An 18,485-nucleotide genomic window follows, 5' to 3' on the forward strand; every position below is an offset into this window, starting at 1 on the left:
AAAATGAAGGAAACGTCCACAAAGTCTTTTTACCTGCACTTTGTCATACAGATCTTGAATGCTGCCTTCTTTGCGAGACACAGAGAACTCAGGACTCTGCAGGATGGCCTCGCCTCGAGTCATGTAGCTGTGGACCTCTGTGAAGTCCACGTCAAACCTGAAGGGCACACACACTATTGGTAAATATATTGTCTTATAATAATAAATACAAAACTTCTCATAGTCACATAACTTACATTTCATCGTTTGTCTTCATCTTTAACAACTGCTTCTACTACTAAAACTTTTTTAAAGCCACACATATCAGTAATATCACACAAATGTGTTAGGTAATTGCTTAGCGTTAATAATAAAAGTCATTACAATCAGACACTTTTTTCCAGGGATTTTTCATTATAAAGAGCAGATGGTTGTCGAAAACATGCAAAACAAAGACTACCGTATCCTTACTGGGCCAAAAAACTAATAACACTATTCTAATCCATGTTATTTTAGTCAGGAGTGTCCAAACTTTTTTTCACAAAGGATTGCTTTGGAGCGAAAACACTGGCAGTAGGATTTTGTAGCGGAAAAAAATGACATCGTACAGAAGGTTGTATTGGCACCAAAACAAGCTATGACAAAAAATAAGTACAAACATTGAAAAATACAATATTTTTGGTGGATATAGGATTATTTAAAAATGTTTTCTAACATTCACTTCTTTTTCTTACATTTCTGTTTCTTTTTTGTCCTCGGTTTTGCTTCTTTTATTACGGTTTCAAACTAATGGCAGTGATTTCACAAGGGTCGTGAGGTGCTTGTGGGCGCAGCTTACAACCCGGAAGCAGTTTTACGAGACTTGGCTTGCAGGTAAAACACCGTAGAAGAAGACGGGAGGACCGAGAGCATCTAAATCAGGGGTGCCAAACGTTTTGCCTCCAAGGGCCAAAGTGAAAATGTGCCGATAGTCCGCGGGCCAAACAGCGATTTTTACCATGCAATGTAGCCTCATACCGCTATATATAAATATAAGTCATGTGCCTTGTTCAGCTAACATGCAACTCTGCATCTTGTATGTACATTTTTAACTTCAAAACATAAAAAAAGGTAATTTTCTAAAGACTTGGCCATTTCCAGGTGTTGTTCTGTAACCATTTAAAATTTCGAAGCGTTTAAGTTTTTATGATAGGATGTGGGCGGAGCATGGTGACCAAGGTTATCCTTTTCCATAGGACGTCAACAAGTATTTTTAACTTTACCATAGAGCAGGGGTCTCAAATTTAAACGCAATTAGTTAGCCTGTAAAAAATAAAAACATTACAAATCTATAGATTTTACGACTAAAAATACTGGCAGCTCAATCACCAGAATTTTGTGTTTTTTCCCAAAAAATACTGTAAATTTAAACTGTATGACTGGTGACTGAGCTGCTATGTTTTTTTTTTTTTTACAGTGTATTACTAATACATTGAAAAACATTACCAGTCTCTTTTTACCGCAAAATTCTGGCGACTGAATTTTTAAAATCTATGTTCCTTATTTTTACAGTGCATTACTGTAAATGAAAAAACAGTACCACTGATGATTTTGCGGTAAATTTCTGGCGACTGAGCTGCCAGTTTTTTGTTTTTTTACAATGTAGCCTTGTGAACATGCTATCAGTAATTGTGTATCTTGAAAGAGGTCAGTATGATTGTGTATTCATTTTGGTAGACCCCCTTTGGCCCACAGGCCCCACTTTGGGCATCAAGTTTATATAATATGGAATTATGAAGAAAAAGTTAGTTTTTTACATCTATCTTGAGTAGGACATCTATCTTGAGTAGGCCTATTTGTGTTGCTGTTGGCAAATGTTTTTCTCCTGCTCAAAGAGAAAGCTTGTATTTTTTAACATAATATAGTGAACTACTTGTATTATTTTTTGACTACTAACCTAATTCATAAAGCATTTTGGTCAACTTCGTTACTTTTAAAATAGGTTTTATATATGCAGTAGATTTCATCACTAAGAGGTTGTTAGGATATCTTTGTTATTTATTAAATTTGTAATGTATTATTATCCATTAATTAGGCTGACCATATTCTGAAATCCCAAAAAGAGGACACATATATGCGTGCCAAGGCGGGCAGCACGCCAAGGCCGGGACTAGGTGAAAATTTACCAATGATACTCAAACTTGCTTTATAAATATATTTTTTTTTTAAATAAAGCATTTGTTCTCTTCTGTTGACAGCAGTGTTGGCGCCAGGAATTTTCAAAATGGGGTCCTCAAGTCATAAAAATGGGGTCCCACAGTACATTTTTTGGGTCCCACTTTTTTGTAAGCGTTTTTAAAACAAATGACAAATGTCTGCATTATCCTGTTGTATCTCACATTCTATATTGTGTTTTGGAAAAAGGTTGTCATAAACGTTACTTAATTCATTAAAAAAGATAATAAAAAAGAAAACAAATGTGTATACATATGTAAATGTATTCAGTTATAAACATTCCTTCACTTTCTTCTTTCCTTCATGGATCTAAACTTTACCACTGCTGCTAGTTTTTTCTATGTTTTTCTTTAATAAGTTGTAGGTGTATTTATTTCAGTATAAAAGTGTAAAAAGTGTTTTGCTTGGGTCATGAAATGATGATAATGGTGTGCCAGGGCACACATACATTTTATATTTAACGCTTAGATCTCTGGAGTCTACATCAACTTCAGACCTATTCCTCATTTCAAAATGTTTTAGGTTTTTTTTATGTTGTTTTTTTTGTTTGTTTGTTTTCCGACCTTTTTTGTCAAACAAAACTATGTTTTTTATGGCAAACACACAAAATATGCAAAATCTTCCACCAAAAATATTTTTCAAAGTGGAATATTTGATGTGAAGTAATCGGAACCTTTGATAGGTCAATAATTCATAATAACATAACAATGACCGTTTGAAAGAAAAAAAACAGCTTTGTTTTATTAGTCAACATTGCAACTTTTTCTAAATTACATTACACCTTTAAGCTTTTTTATTTCACTTTTGTTATGTTTTTGTTAATTTTAATAGTATTTTTAGAATGTGCCGTGGGCCTTTAAAACATTAGCTGTGGGCCACAAATGGTAAAAAAAAAATTTTTAAAATTAATAATCTGCATCCTTTCTGATTTCAATGCTTTAAAAAGACACAAAAAGTGCGTTAACGCCAACACTGCTTGACAGTATAACAAAATAAGTCACACTTATATTCTGTAACATTCACAGTTTTGGAAAAAAAAGTGCAGAGGTAGAAATATTCTAAATAACCTCTTGTATATAATGTAAACATAAATAATGCCTCAAAAGAAGTTGATTAAATTTAAACAAAAAACAGCAGACGAGCTCTCGCCCTGCACAGCTGTTTTGTGCTTTGTAGTGTCGATATGGGCTTGTAGATTGTTGGCCCCTTTATTTGCCACAGATACATACGTTCCTGCTTTGCACACAGTGCATTCTGCTTTCCATGTGTCACGGCCAGGACGAAAACTCAAATTATTTTCCCGCAAATCATCCGTGAAGTTGCATTTACGTTTAGGCTTTTCTTGTTCTCATGTCACTCTCCAGTGTCTCCACTCACTAGCTCTCTCACTCTGTGTCTCTGCCCCTCCCTCATGAATGCTGCTACGTGCGAGCACCTTCAGGTTTTTTTTTTTAACCCCTTCTTAACTTAACCCTGGACGTACATTGAAAATACACACAACCCTAATTCAAAATGCCGGACAATTGAGGCATTTAAGAAACCCCGCCCGGACACCCCGGACACCCGCGCAAAAGAGGACATGTACGGGGAAAAGAGGACGTATGGTCAGCCTACATTAATACATTGCTATTCTTAACCTATGATTCTCTTTACAAAGCAAATAAAACAATTTTAAAGCAATTATCCCTATTTAATAGTGATGATAAAGTTTATGGAAGATTGATTATATGATTGCTCTATTAATTCAGTTTTGAAATAAAATGTAATACGGCAGTCAACCATCAGCTTTGCTCACTTGATGATGTCTGTCTTCTTCTACGGAGTTTTACCTGCAAGCCCAAGTCTAGTAAAACTTGTTGTAAGCTCAGCCCACAGTAACTCGCCCTCTACTTCAAATCACTGCCATTAATTTAAAACCATAAAAAAGAGAAGCGAAACCGTAAAAAAGAGAAGCCAATATGAAAGAGGAAAGTTTGAAAAGAAAAACCTGTGAAACACACAAAAACAATAAAAGTGTACAAAAAATAAATATTGGCAACATGTGGCATTAAAAACATTTCATGATACAAAAAAATCCAACTAAACAGTGATGGAAGCCACACGTAGCTAAACTACGTAGCATAACTACATTTTCAGTAGCTTGGCTACTTTTTTAACGAGTAGCCTTTCCTGTAGCTTAACTACTTTTAGCCCCTTGAAGCGATATAGCTTACATTAAAGCTACAAGCTACAAAGAGAGAAAACGGACTGCGAATCCAGGCTAAAAAATTGTACGGAGAAAATACAATGACCTGTATTAATGAATAAATGAATGATTTTCTCCATACATATGGAGAAAATCCATGATGATTGGTTGGTGTTCGTATGACGAGTCACAATTGGCTAAGGTTTGGGCAAAACTTTACGGACTGGCCATTCAGAGGCAAGATAAGATGGGTCATCGAAACTAGTAAGCAAAATCATAACAGTCACGGACTCATGTCACATGACGACAAGGGAGTCAGAGACAGAGGGACGCTTCAAGCTGACCACTCAAAAAAAAAACATACTTGAAAGTGACAGAAGAATTCTCTACCGCAGATTACATTTTTCCTTTCGTGATGAAGATGACGCGCAGGAAACCCACAATAATGGGTGTCCTTAGCCATATTTAGACAAATGCATGCATTTAGAGAAAACAACACATAAAACCTTAGTTTTTAATTGTTCAGTCTGTAAACCAAAATCATAACTTCTCTCTTCATCAAAGACGTGGAACACAAATTTAGGAACACACATTAAGGTGAGTTGAGGTCATGAAAAGTTTTACTGCACATAACCATTACCAACTGTTCCCAAACAACACACAAGTCCCTGTTTTTTTTTGTCAAGATGTAGGTAGATGCTGCTTGTTTCACTGTGGTTATAGAAAATTAATAACATTATAGGGGTGGGCCAAAGAAAAGGCAAACTAAATAAACACATACAGTGGAGTGCAGGGATCCCTAGAGGTAGTTGTAGGGTGTCCCCAGCTAAATGACAGATAGTTAATAGTAATAAACCCTTGTTGGGTCCATTTGTACAATCTCAGTTACATGAACATTGACATTATACATGTGGGCCCATTGATATCACCATTGATGTAGCAAGCTACTTATGCCGTGTAGCTTGTAACAATTCTCCGGGCATAGCTTCCCCTGTAGCTTAGCCACATTTAATTGAGAGTAACTTGTAGTTTAGCTTACTACATCTTCCAAGTAGCTTGCCCATCACTACACCTAAAACATTGTATTTTTTCAATGTTTGTATTTATTTCTTCCTAAAACTTGTTTCAGTGCCAATACAACTTTTTCTACAATGTCATTTTATTTCCAATACCAAATCTTACTCACTCCATTGGTTGCATCCTGAAAAATTAAAGAACATGGGGACCGCTTTGATATATTTTTTATTATTATTATTATTTTTTTTTAGCAAGCTAGAATCAGTCTATCGTACAGTAAATGCTAAGAAGTTTTAAATATTTTAATAAAATTAACCCCAGCTTTGTTGTAATACAGGTGACAGCACATATAAGGAGCAGTATTATTATAATAGTTGCCAGCCACACTAACATAGGGGGTGTCCCTAAGTCCGTGTAACTTATGTATTCCAGTTTTTTCAGTATCCCTTTGTTGGCCCGGAACATATACAAAATAGTTAAACACGTAAGAAAAAAGAGCAGAAAGACGTAATCAGGAAAAAGCTAAACATTTTGGCACAACATTTGAAAAGTCTAAGTATACACGCCATATTTTAATAAAAGGGCAAACACGTAGCACTAAATTTTCTGTGGGCCGCCACAAGTATACTGGAAACACTGATTGTAAGTGTGCCTAAAGTCCGGACTTATATGCAAAAATTTTACATGATATAATTATTATATATTATATGGATTAGGGCTGGGCGATATGGCCTTTTTTTAATATCTCGATATTTTTAGGCCATATCGCGATATACGATATATATCGCAATATTTTGCCTTAGCCTTGAATGAACACTTGATGCATATAATCACACCAGTATGATGATTCTATGTGTCTACATTAAAACATTCTTGTTCATACTGCATTAATATATGCTCATTTTAAACTTTCATGCAGAGAAGGAAATCACAACTAAGTCAATTTAGCAAAAGTGTATTTATTAAACAGTTATTAAGCAGTGGCACAAACATTCATGTCATTTCAAAACAGAAAGTGCAAGATTGTCAGAGACATTTTAAAACAAGCTATTAGTGCACTTTTGTGCATGATGTCCTCAAGATGACAAATCAAAACAACACTAAATTAAAGTGCACTTTTTGTACAGAACGCCACTACAATATTTTAAAACAAATAAAGTGCACTTTTGTGCATGATGTCACACAAGATATTTCAATAACTGTCAAATAAAAATGAGCTGCATAATAGGAAATCAAATAGTGTATGTCCTTCGCTATGTGGTAGGTTCCGGCGGACGTTATCTCCTTATGTCGGGGACTATTTTTTTCATACGGTGTTAATGTGGAAATGGTTGCCTCGGCATTTTGTTGGTGTGGCACCGAACGGAGATGTTGACGTGCGGAGTAAGCACTCTTCGTTCTCGAGCGGGTGACTTTTCAAATGATGCTACATATTAGCAGTAATGCTACTTTTTGTAGCACAGCTTTCGTCCCACACTTAACAAATTACGGTTGTCTGTTCGACATCTTTCCGCTTGAAGCCAAACCACCGCCAGACGATGGACCCCCTGCCGTTTTTCTTAGGAATTAATTCTTCCTTCATTTGTTACCAGATTCGCACCTTCTTTCTCTCGTATTACCACTCGAACCACAGCTAACTTTAGCCATGCCGCTACCTCTCTGCTCCGCGAGGGCGTATACGTATGTGACGTATATAAGAAGGTGCGCTTGTTTAAGTCGCTGTGAGAAGGAGAGACTAGAAAGAGTGAGAAGAGCCGGTAGTGTAATGCCTGCAGCTAAAAGCAACTGTGTGAGAACGTATACTCAAATATCACGATATGGTCATTTTCTATATCGCACAGAGACAAACCCGCGATGTATCGAGTATATCGATATATCGCCCAGCCCTAAAATGGATTATATTATATTATGTTGTATTATATATATATATATATATATATATATATATATATATATATATATATATATATATATATATATATAAAAAGTGTTGAACATTGTATTTGATACATGTTATGATTTTTTTTAATTAATCTCAATTTATGTATGTTCTTATTGAACACGTTTCTTAAAAACATACCCATGGAATTTTGAGGACAAAAAGGAATTTACTCCATTATGAAATTAGGCTGTAACATAACAAAATGTGGAAAAAGTGAAGCGCTGTGAATACTTTCCGAATGCACTGTATGTTATTACTAGTATCTTTCAGCATATCAAAGAAATAGCATTATGACAAGACATACTGCATATATAAGAAAAGTCAGAAGCAAAATAAGCTATGTTAGTCAAATACACCAGGTCTGATTGTTTTCATAAGCAAAAAAAAACATTGTGTACACATATTGCAAAAGAACATTACCAACACTAGTGCAGACAGTGACGACAGCTGTTCTGGCTGGTCCGCTAATATTAAAGTTGCTCAACCAGTGGTAACCATGGTAACATTAATAGAATTATTCTCTGTGATACTACAAACCGCTGGAGTGTCTTGATATTACACGTAAAATAAAGATTTATTATTGCATGCTATTACATATTGTGGCTTTACTTCTACTGGCTACTTAGCTACTGAACGATCAGTTTACACTCAACATGTGTTGGTCATCACCTACCTGCTGAGAAAAGTCAGCAGAAACGGGTGCATGCAACTGAATGATGCACACAAGTTAGAAAACCGCACAGCCGCAAGGATGCAACCTATAAGAATTGACAAAAGTTCATCCAAAGTTCACCAACCTTTTTCTGAGTTCCGAATCGACCACCACCTGCCTCTTCTTCTGTGGCGGCGGCGATTCTCTTGCTTGGCGCAATGCCGTAACCTTTTCCCTCGTTGTCACCTTGGTGACAGTCGACATGACGGAGTGGGTCAGCTCGGACTGCAGGGCCGCCGCACCAACGGCCGGCGAGAGCTAGATGTGCATATATCCAAAGATAGTTTGACGAATGGCAAGTTTCAGGGTAGCATACAGAAACATTTCCAGTGGGTTGGGGGCACTCACAACACGCTTCCAAGTTTTAAAAAATCATATTCCATGTATTGTGGGCCTTAATTAAACATCTTCTAACTAAATGAACAACAAACATCAATACTATAGTTAGTATTAAATGAGACCAAACCAATCAGAAGTATCGTGGCCACTGATTGGCTCAGCCTTAGGTAGCATTAATACATTAGATTAAATAAGTGCAAAGGTATGTGAGTTGTATTTCATGTATTGAAGTCTCTCATAATAGTACAAGACGTATTAAGATGTATTTGAATTCTCTAGCTATGAATATATCTAATTTCTAACAAATAATTCCAACTTCGATCAGGCCGGGAAGCAAACAGCCATGAACAAGGAATTACTGTATTTAATAAACACAATTTAAAAGATTAATTCACCCTTGAATACTGGTAAAATACCATTATTTTGGCTGTCCCCCGCTCTGAATGGGTATTGTTTCTATTTTGACCAATGCGAGTAGGAAATCGTTTTTCCCAAGTCGTACTTAAAAATACAATTTTACTTAAAAAACATGCATTTTTAAGTATTTTGTGGCATGCAAGTTGAAAAGACAAAGCTTTGTGTTATTATTAGTTCATGTTTACTAGTCGTCAGCTTTTCAGTTTTTTCTTGTTACGCTGTGCCTTCTCCAATGGTTCATACGAAATGAACCATGGCCCTAAAACGGCTTATCTATAAAACTCTTTTTAACTACCAATACATTGTTACACCTTATTATTGTAGTGGATGTATCTTAAACAGCAGGCAGGGGGTGTTACTAAGAATACTTCTAATACTAATGCCAGACCATAAAGTTCAAGATCATAAATAAAAAATAAAAAAAATAAAAACAATATAACTGTTTCTGCTGGTTATTAGTAGATGGAAAGTATTCAAACTTCCCCAGCATACATCGGTGCTGCTGCTGCCTATGATGATCTTTTAGAGCAGTGGTCCCCAACCACCGGGCCACGGCCCGACCAATTGGTACCGGGCCGCACAAGAAATTTAAAAAAAAAAAATGTTTTTTTTATTTTTATTAAATCAACATACAAAACAATATATACATTATATATCAATATAGATCAATACAGTCTGCAGGGATACAGCCCGTAAGCACACATGATTGTATTTCTTTATGTAAAAAAAAAAAATTAAAAAAAAGTTTTTATATTCCCCCCCCGGTCCGTGGAACAAATTTTCAAGCGTTGACCGGTCCGCAGCTACAAAAAGGTTGGGGACCACTGTTTTAGAGTGCTGGACTTTGGTTCTGCCAATGATTATTAATAGGCTGTGTACCTGGGAGCTGATCACATCAAGACTCTGAGCTAGTCGCTCCCAACGTTGAGCAAAGCTTTCCAGTCTGGCCTCCACTTTGCTGGCCACCTCCTTGTTCTTGACGCTGGACAGCAGGTCCTGACTCATGGAGCAGAGCTTGTCCATGGTGGGGCGCTTCAGGTCCAGGTCTGTTTTTACAGTCTGGTGGAGAATATAAACAAGTGTCATGGTCTCCATCCCGTTTTATTTTATTAGATTTCTGTCTGGAATTTCTTGTCTCTGCTCTGTGTTTTCAGCTTACTGGAGGTGGAGCAACGAGGCAGGTGGATGAAATTGGCAATCATCAACATGAGAGATGTCCCTATCCCGATCATTGGACCAGATGGAGGGCTAATATTTGCAGCTGTTTCCTGGTGTTTACATGGCTAAAGATTTTACTCATGTAAAATACTGTGTGTCTGTACACACACACATATACATATACACATATATATATACATACAGTAAATATATATATATATATATATATATATATATATATATATATATATATATATATATATATACATATATACACACACATATATGTAAAAAATAAGTAATAATATGTGTATATATATATATATATATATATATATATGTATATGTATATATATATATATATATATATATATATATATATATATATATATATATATATATATATATATATATATATATATATATATATTATAGTAAAAATAATAATAATAATTATAATATATAGGGTTAATATAATATTGTATTAACCTTACATATAATATATACATTTTTTGTATATACACACATATATATAATATAAATACAAATACTGTATATATACACAAACAAAAGTGAGTGTGAATGCTTGTCTGTCTATCTCATACTTGCCAACCCTCCCGAATTTTCCGGGAGACATCCGATTTTCAGTGCCTCTCCCGAAAATCTCCCGGGACAACCATTCTCCCGAATTTCTCCCGATTTCCAGCCGGACTTAAGGCACGCCCCCTCCAGGTCCGTGCGGACCTGAGTGAGGACAGCCTGTCGTCACGTCCGCTTGGCCAACCAAAAAGTAACCACAGAACACTAATACCGTATAGTGTTCTGTGGTTACTTTTTGGCTGGCCAACGGTTTACGTTGTATTGCGCACCCTGACGGCAAGTGTGGGAGTCGGTTCTGAAGTATGAAGTAAAGAGACGTAACTTCGTCACCTCGCCTGGTTATTGACTCCAACCCAGAATAATACACTGCCCATACCTACGCTCCTTCAAAGGCTGTGCTACTGGCTGCAAAGCATTGCACTTTCAAATACAACAATGAGTAGAGAGGAGTGTTATGTGTGTATATGTGTAAATAAATGAACACTGAAATTCAAGTATTTATTTTATTTATATGTATGGGACGGCGTGGCGAAGTTGGTAGAGTGGCCGTGCCAGCAATCGGAGGGTTGCTGGTTACTGGGGTTCAATCCCCACCTTCTACCATCCTAGTCACGTCCGTTGTGTCCTTGGGCAAGACACTTCACCCTTGCTCCTGATGGGTGCTGGTTAGCGCCTTGCATGTTAGCTCCCGCCATCAGTGTGTGAATGTGTGTGTGAATGGGTGAATGTGGAAATACTGACAAAGCGCTTTGAGTACCTTGAAGGTAGAAAAGCGCTATACAAGTATAACCCATTCATCATTTATTATATATATATATATATATATATATATATATATATATATATATATATATATATATATATATATATATATATATATATTAGGGATGTCCGATAATGGCTTTTTGCCGATATCCGATATTCCGATATTGTCCAACTCTTTAATTACCGATACCGATATCAACCGATACCGATATCAACCGATATATGCAGTCGTGGAATTAACACATTAATATGCCTAATTTGGACAACCAGGTATGGTGAAGATAAGGTACTTTTTAAAAAAATTAGTAAAATAAGATAAATAAATTAAAAACATTTTCTTGAATAAAAAAGAAAGTACAACAATATAAAAACAGTTACATAGAAACTAGTAATGAATGAAAATTAGTAAAATTAACTGTTAAAGGTTAGTACTATTAGTGGACCAGCAGCACGCACAATCATGTGTGCTTACGGACTGTATCCCTTGCAGACTGTATTGATAAATATATTGATATATAATGTAGGAACCAGAATATTAATAACAGAAAGAAACAACCCTTTTGTGTGAATGAGTGTAAATGTGGGAGGGAGGTTTTTTGGGTTGGTGCACTAATTGTAAGTGTATCTTGTGTTTTTTATGTTGATTTAATTTAAAAAAACAAAAAACAAAAACCCGATACCGATAATAAAAAAAACGATACCGATAATTTCCGATATTACATTTTAACGCATATATCGGCCGATATCGGACATCTCTAATATATATATATATATACATACATATGTGTGTATATATATATGTGTGTATACATGTATATATATATATATATATATATATATATATATATATATACATATGTGTGTATACATATATATATATATATGTGTGTGTGTGTGTAAGCCTAGTTTAAACACTAGGATCTGTTATTATAACTTAACACAAGACTACAAAAATGCTGCTTTTACTGTAGATTTGTTACGTTTAAGTTACATGTACGTTTTTATTTTCTGAGCTCTATCTGTCTCTGTCTGTCTATCTATCATTAAGACTCACAGCCAGATGTCGGAGGCAGGCCACTGTGGAGGTGTGGTCCTTTACATTGGGGGTCTTGATGGAGCGAACCAACTCTTCCTTCTGCGTAAGCCACGAGTCAAATAAACACTGATGGGGGAAAAGAAGGGAGGTGAAACAAAGGGAGAAAGGGTTGTGCTCACTTGTAATAGTTTGCAATATAAAAATACCATATGGAAAGTGCATATGATGAATATGGATGAGGCTATATGAAATTTAAGAGGACCCACACATGCAAACGATCCCTACTTGTTCATTGGTGAAGTGCTGCCATTTCAATAAAATCTCCTGCAGCAGAATCCAGCGTTCTTCTGTCCATCTACAAATGGCTGCCCAGCGGTCGCCCAGAACCTGCACAAACACACACCCACACACACGCAAACACACAGGATACACACACACGCGCACACACAAAGACACATTTTACCCCAAATGAGCTTATCAGGGTGCCTCAAAGGCTAATTATTCGTAGTGCCAATTATATTCTTAGAACTGCCTTATTTAGAGTTTGACTCAACACCTTGAGCTGGAGAAGACTGTATTGTATTTTATATATGTCCTCCCTAGCTCCCCTCACCTCCCAGGGGGTGAACAAGGGGATGGGTCAAATGCAGAGGACACATTTCACCACACCTAGTGTGTGAGTGACAATCATTGGTACTTTAACTTTAACTTTAATGGTTTCTTCAGTAGTTCCTCCCCAGATTTCCTTACTCTAGGTGGTGTTCTTTAGCTCAGTGGCTTTGGCAGGGAGACTTGATTATGAATGTTGTCTTTCCTTCCTTGTCCACCCGAGTGTCCAGTTTCATCATCTTCGTAAAAACCTTGTTGCGCTGCTCCAGCTAGCACTTTTGGTTTAGCTTCATTTGCTGTTGTAACCTTACTTTTATTCTGTTATCTTGTCTTTAGTTCTTTTTTTCCCCTTGGAAAGATGAAGGTCTTTTTCTGCTATTGTGGACAATTTGTGAGCAAGTCATTATAGACCTAGTTTTTTTCTAACTCTCCATGCAGGTACCAATCCAAAATCCAAAAGGCAGTCTTATAATGGGCATAATTTAAAACAGGGAGATCTAATCAGTCATCTCCTTCAACCTGGCCTGGAAATAATGTAAACAATGCGGGTCATCGCATCAAACAAGCAATGTATGGTCTTTGTATTCAAACGACAAGGAAGCGGTTGTGTGTATGTGGTGGGAGCCAGAAATTAGAGAGTAAAAGAGCAAGAGCATGAGGTGGTGAACTATTGCTGTGCATCAATTAGAAAACTTCCATAATTACACTTAGGGCCTTATCTACCATATTTTTCGGACTATAAGTCACAGTTTTTTTTCATAGTTTGGCCGGGGGTGCGACTTATACTCAGGAGCGACTTATGTGTGAAATTATTAACACATTACCATAAAATATCAAATAATATTATTTAGCTCATTCACGTAAGAGACTAGCAGCACGGTGGCAGAGGGGTTAGTGCGTCTGCCTCACAATACGAAGGTCCTGAGTAGTCGTGAGTTCAATCCCGGCCTCGGGATCTTTCTGTGTGGAGTTTGCATGTTCTCCCCGTGACTGCGTGGGTTCCCTCCGGGTACTCCGGCTTCCTCCCACCTCCAAAGACATGCACCTGGGGATAGGTTGATTGGCAACACTAAATTGGCCCTAGTGTGTGAATGTGAATGTTGTCTGTCTGTCTGTGTTGGCCCTGCGATGAGGTGGCGACTTGTCCAGGGTGTACCCCGCCTTCCGCCCGATTGTAGCTGAGATAGGCTCCAGCGCCCCCCGCGACCCCGAAGGGAATAAGCGGTAGAAAATGGATGGATGGACGTAAGAGACTAGACGTATAAGATTTCATGGGATTTAGCGATTAGGAGTGACAGATTGTTTGGTAAACGTATAGCATGTTCTATATGTTATAGTTATTTGAATGACTCTTACCATAATATATTACGTTAACATACCAGGCACGTTCTCAGCTGGTTATTTATGCCTCATATAACGTACACTTATTCAGCCTGTTGTTCACTATTCTTTATTTATTTTAAATTGCCTTTCAAATGTCTATTCTTGGTGTTGGGTTTTATCAAATAAATTTCCCCAAAAAATGCGACTTATACTCCAGTGCGACTTATATATGTTTTTTTCCTTCTTTATTATGCATTTTCGGCCGGTGCGATTTATACTCCGGAGCGACTTATACTCCGAAAAATACGGTACTAAGTTTAAAAAAACAGTTGCTAAACAACATGTGCAAACTATAAAATGGTGTGTTCTATTGGTGGGCATGTTGTGTGTGATCTAATAAGACTGCGTGTGCAAATGATAACAAGTGCAAAAGTGGTGCAGCTCGCCCTATTAAAAAAATAAAAAATAATATATATATATATATATATATATATATATATATATATATATATATATATATATATATATATATATATACATATATATATATATATATATATATATATATATATATATATATAATTTTTTTATTTTTTTTTGTAACTGAATGTGCTCATCGAGACATTAATTTACCACAAACCTATTGCATTACATGCTCCAACTTGTGGTATTTTGCTATATTGGGAAACATGCAGCATACAACTACAATCTGTACTGTTGCGTTTGGGTTGGTTGCATAGTTTGGGTCGCATGGTTTGGGTCGCATGGTTTGCGGTGGTCATTTTCTCAAAATAGAGAAGGACATCAGGAAGCAGCGTGCAGGTATGATGCTTATTTATTCTCAATAGGCGAAGGGAAAAAATACAAAAAGGTAAATGTGCCGATGGCACGGGAAGCTACGGCAAAGCTTCGCAATGGAATAGCACAAGGGTAGAAACTTGCAACCAGCAAGATATACTTACATGAAGGACTCAAACAAGCACAAGCGAAAGCTGTCGCATGTAGCGAGCAAGACTGCCAGGCAAAGTGCTGCACTGAGGCAGGTACAAATAGTTCTCTGATTAGTGACCGGGAGCCGGTGAGCGTTCTGACCACTAACCAAAGGCAGGTGCAAAGAATTTGTGTCCATGGCAATAAAGAGAGCATAAGAACGGAAATGAACACTAAACTAAGGAGATATGACTAAACTAAACATCACCAACATGACCTTGAGCAACGAGCCATGACATGTACCACCTTTTCTGGGCAATATAGAAGCACGGTCTAGACAACAAAACCTATTTTTAGCATGCCGAAGGTGCCCTTTAAGCGGCTCTGCGGCGTTGTGATTAAGAAAATAAATCCTATATTGAAAAACAACAAATGTCATTAATAAAACACGCTAGCAGACACCAAAACAAACCAACTGAAATAGTTTTAATCAGCCCCTTAAGTCATCTAGCAGCTATAAAATTATAAAATGACATTGCTGAATAGAAAATACGTCTAAGATGTTTTTGTTTCTGACAGTCCACATATTTTGACATGCACACAGACGGAGGATTCTCTCTCAATTGTATGTCTTTGCACCGATCGCCTCCTCACAATGAACGCGGCACAGTCATTTGTGCTTAACTGTGCGACAGTATGCCAGCTGTGCCATTCCACCATACAGTACAATTAATATAAACGGTGGAAAAAATTAAGATGCTAATTTTGTAAGTTTACCTTTACTGTATATCATTTCTAAGCAGCTTTATTTTTAAAGAGGGAGAGAGAGAATGTCAAAATAAATACATAATTATAGGTTAGAAATGTGTATTTGATTAAAGGAAATACGTATTTGATCTCCTACCAACCAGCAAGCTGTCAAATACCAATTTCACTCAGTCAAATATAAATTAATTTATAACCTTTATTGATTTTTTTTTAATGTTCATATTTTATTTCTCAAAGCTAGCATAAAAATAATGTATTGTTCATATCTTTGTAAGACGGTGAACAAAAAAAAAAAAAAAAAAATATATATATATATATATATATTTATTTATTTATTTATACCTGTGTATACGTATATTAATTAATTTATATATACACTACCGTTCAAAAGTTTGGGGTCACCCAAACAATTTTGTGGAATAGCCTTCATTTCTAAGAACAAGAATAGACTGTCGAGTTTCAGATGAAAGTTCTCTTTTTCTGGCCATTTTGAGCGTTTAATTGACCCCACAAATGTGATGCTCCAGAAACTCAATCTGCTCAAAGGAAGGTCAGTTTTGTAGCTTCTGTAATGAGCTAAACTGTTTTCAGATGTGTGAACATGATTGCACAAGGGTTTTCTAATCATCAATTAGCCTTCTGAGCCAATGAGCAAACACATTGTACCATTAGAACACTGGAGTGATAGTTGCTGGAAATGGGCCTCTATACACCTATGTAGATATTGCACCAAAAACCAGACATTTGCAGCTAGGATAGTCATTTACCACATTAGCAATGTATAGAGTGTATTTCTTTAAAGTTAAGACTAGTTTAAAGTTATCTTCATTGAAAAGTACAGTGCTTTTCCTTCAAAAATAAGGACATTTCAATGTGACCCCAAACTTTTGAACGGTAGTGTATATGTATATATATATATATATATATATATATATATATATATATATATATATATATATATATATATATATATATATATATATATATATATATATATATATATATATATATATATAGACTTACCTCTGAAAAATTAGTTATCCTTGATGTGTTGGGGAAAATAATACAAATCAAATACAGGGACAACTAAAAAATAACATGATATGTTCATACATCTTGCACAGATATAACTGGCCCTCTGACAGCAAGCACTGCAGGGGAAATCGCAAAAAAGTCAACGTGTTTGCATTTTTACAATCCTTTGTCCTCTAATCTATTTAGCCCTCCTAACCTCCACTCAGCATCAAAATTGCTGCGGGAGATAACAATGCAAAAGCTGTACTTGAAACAAAAAACATGCACTGAATATCTGTGTGATTACACGCATCACCACTAACACGTGCTCTGTTTGTTGCTTTGTCTGACTGAATTATTTAGCATACTTGCATCGCTATTGAAACCCTGGATTTGAAAGGCTTGCTAGAAAAAGACAAAATAAGAAATCTTTGTCCCTGCGTGAACAAGGTGTACATGGATCATGCTGGCATGAAAGTTAAGACTTTGATACTTACTGTGGATGTAGTACATTACATAACTTTAGTACAGGATAATAAACTACTAAAATAATCCAGTTTAAGTAACTGTTTAAACTCAAAGTGTTTAAAGTACAAAGAAAAATAATCCTACTTTTTATTTTAGAATTTTTAATATTTATGGGCTAAATTGTGTACAAATTGAGAACAGGAAGTGAATAAAAGTGTTAGTAATTGCTATGAAATGTAAAAGGGGAAGAATTAAATAAGCTCTGCTTCTTCCTACTCTTTTTAGAACATTTTGTTATGAGAAATTCAAAATAAGTAGTGTATCATATTGTAACTGTATGCATGTTAGAAATAAATAAACATAAACCATAAATTAAGCAGCTTGTTCAGTGGGTTTTAACAGAAGAGAAATGATACGCGATGGGTCAGAAATAAAAAGTTCTAGGACTGTTGCATCCACCCTAAGAATTCACTGGAGCAAACTCAATACTAGAGGATATTAAAATGGCCCTGATGATGGATGATTGAGGAAGAATCCTTCCAGGAGTGCATAAAGACATTACCTCATACTTGCACCATTAGAAGGGCTAAGTGATAGCTTTCAAATGCTGCCAAGTTTGTGGCATTTTGTTTTGTAAAAATATTTATAAATTTGCTTCTCTCGGACTGCTTGCTTGTTTGTACAGTTTGTGTTGTTTGTTAAGCGCTTGTTGTTGAATTGTCTTCTATTCTCCCAAAAATTGTTTGGTTGAGCATTTAGCTGACATTCTTTTTATTCTTGATACTACGTGAAATTTGACATGAATGCAATGGGCAGAACCACCTGAATGGAATTGTATTGAGAGTAGAGCGAAGAGACCACTGGTATGTAATTACTATTGTTGGTCCTAAGATACAGCTAGAGATAAATACTATGTATTTTGATCATTTTTCATTATGCTAGTAGTATTTGATGCTATCCTTCTTTGGTTTAAGATTATCAACCTATCCTAAAAAAGAGCTCCCGTAAT

The 18,485-nt window shown here is 36.0% G+C and overlaps 1 protein-coding gene across 6 annotated transcripts in view; it reads right to left on the reverse strand.

Moving 5' to 3' along the window:
* The window catches only part of dmd (dystrophin), a 565,648-nt gene that overhangs the window by 284,075 nt on the left and 263,088 nt on the right, over positions 1 to 18,485 (reverse strand). For 2 of the 6 annotated variants that reach the window (XM_062054057.1, XM_062054061.1), the window contains exons 16-21: positions 12,650 to 12,751; positions 12,383 to 12,490; positions 9,685 to 9,864; positions 8,135 to 8,307; positions 8,011 to 8,046; positions 34 to 157 (exon numbers count right to left, since the gene is read on the reverse strand). In XM_062054057.1, the coding sequence (XP_061910041.1) occupies positions 34 to 157; positions 8,011 to 8,046; positions 8,135 to 8,307; positions 9,685 to 9,864; positions 12,383 to 12,490; positions 12,650 to 12,751 (723 nt within the window). Of the gene's footprint in view, positions 1 to 33; positions 158 to 236; positions 312 to 713; positions 811 to 8,010; positions 8,047 to 8,134; positions 8,308 to 9,684; positions 9,865 to 12,382; positions 12,491 to 12,649; positions 12,752 to 18,485 lie in introns of those variants that run through there. The other 4 variants (XM_062054060.1, XM_062054059.1, XM_062054063.1 and 1 more) reach the window with 3 other exon arrangements.

The sequence above is a fragment of the Entelurus aequoreus genome, linkage group LG07 (assembly GCF_033978785.1).
Source record: "Entelurus aequoreus isolate RoL-2023_Sb linkage group LG07, RoL_Eaeq_v1.1, whole genome shotgun sequence".
NCBI classification, from domain to species: domain Eukaryota; kingdom Metazoa; phylum Chordata; class Actinopteri; order Syngnathiformes; family Syngnathidae; genus Entelurus; species Entelurus aequoreus.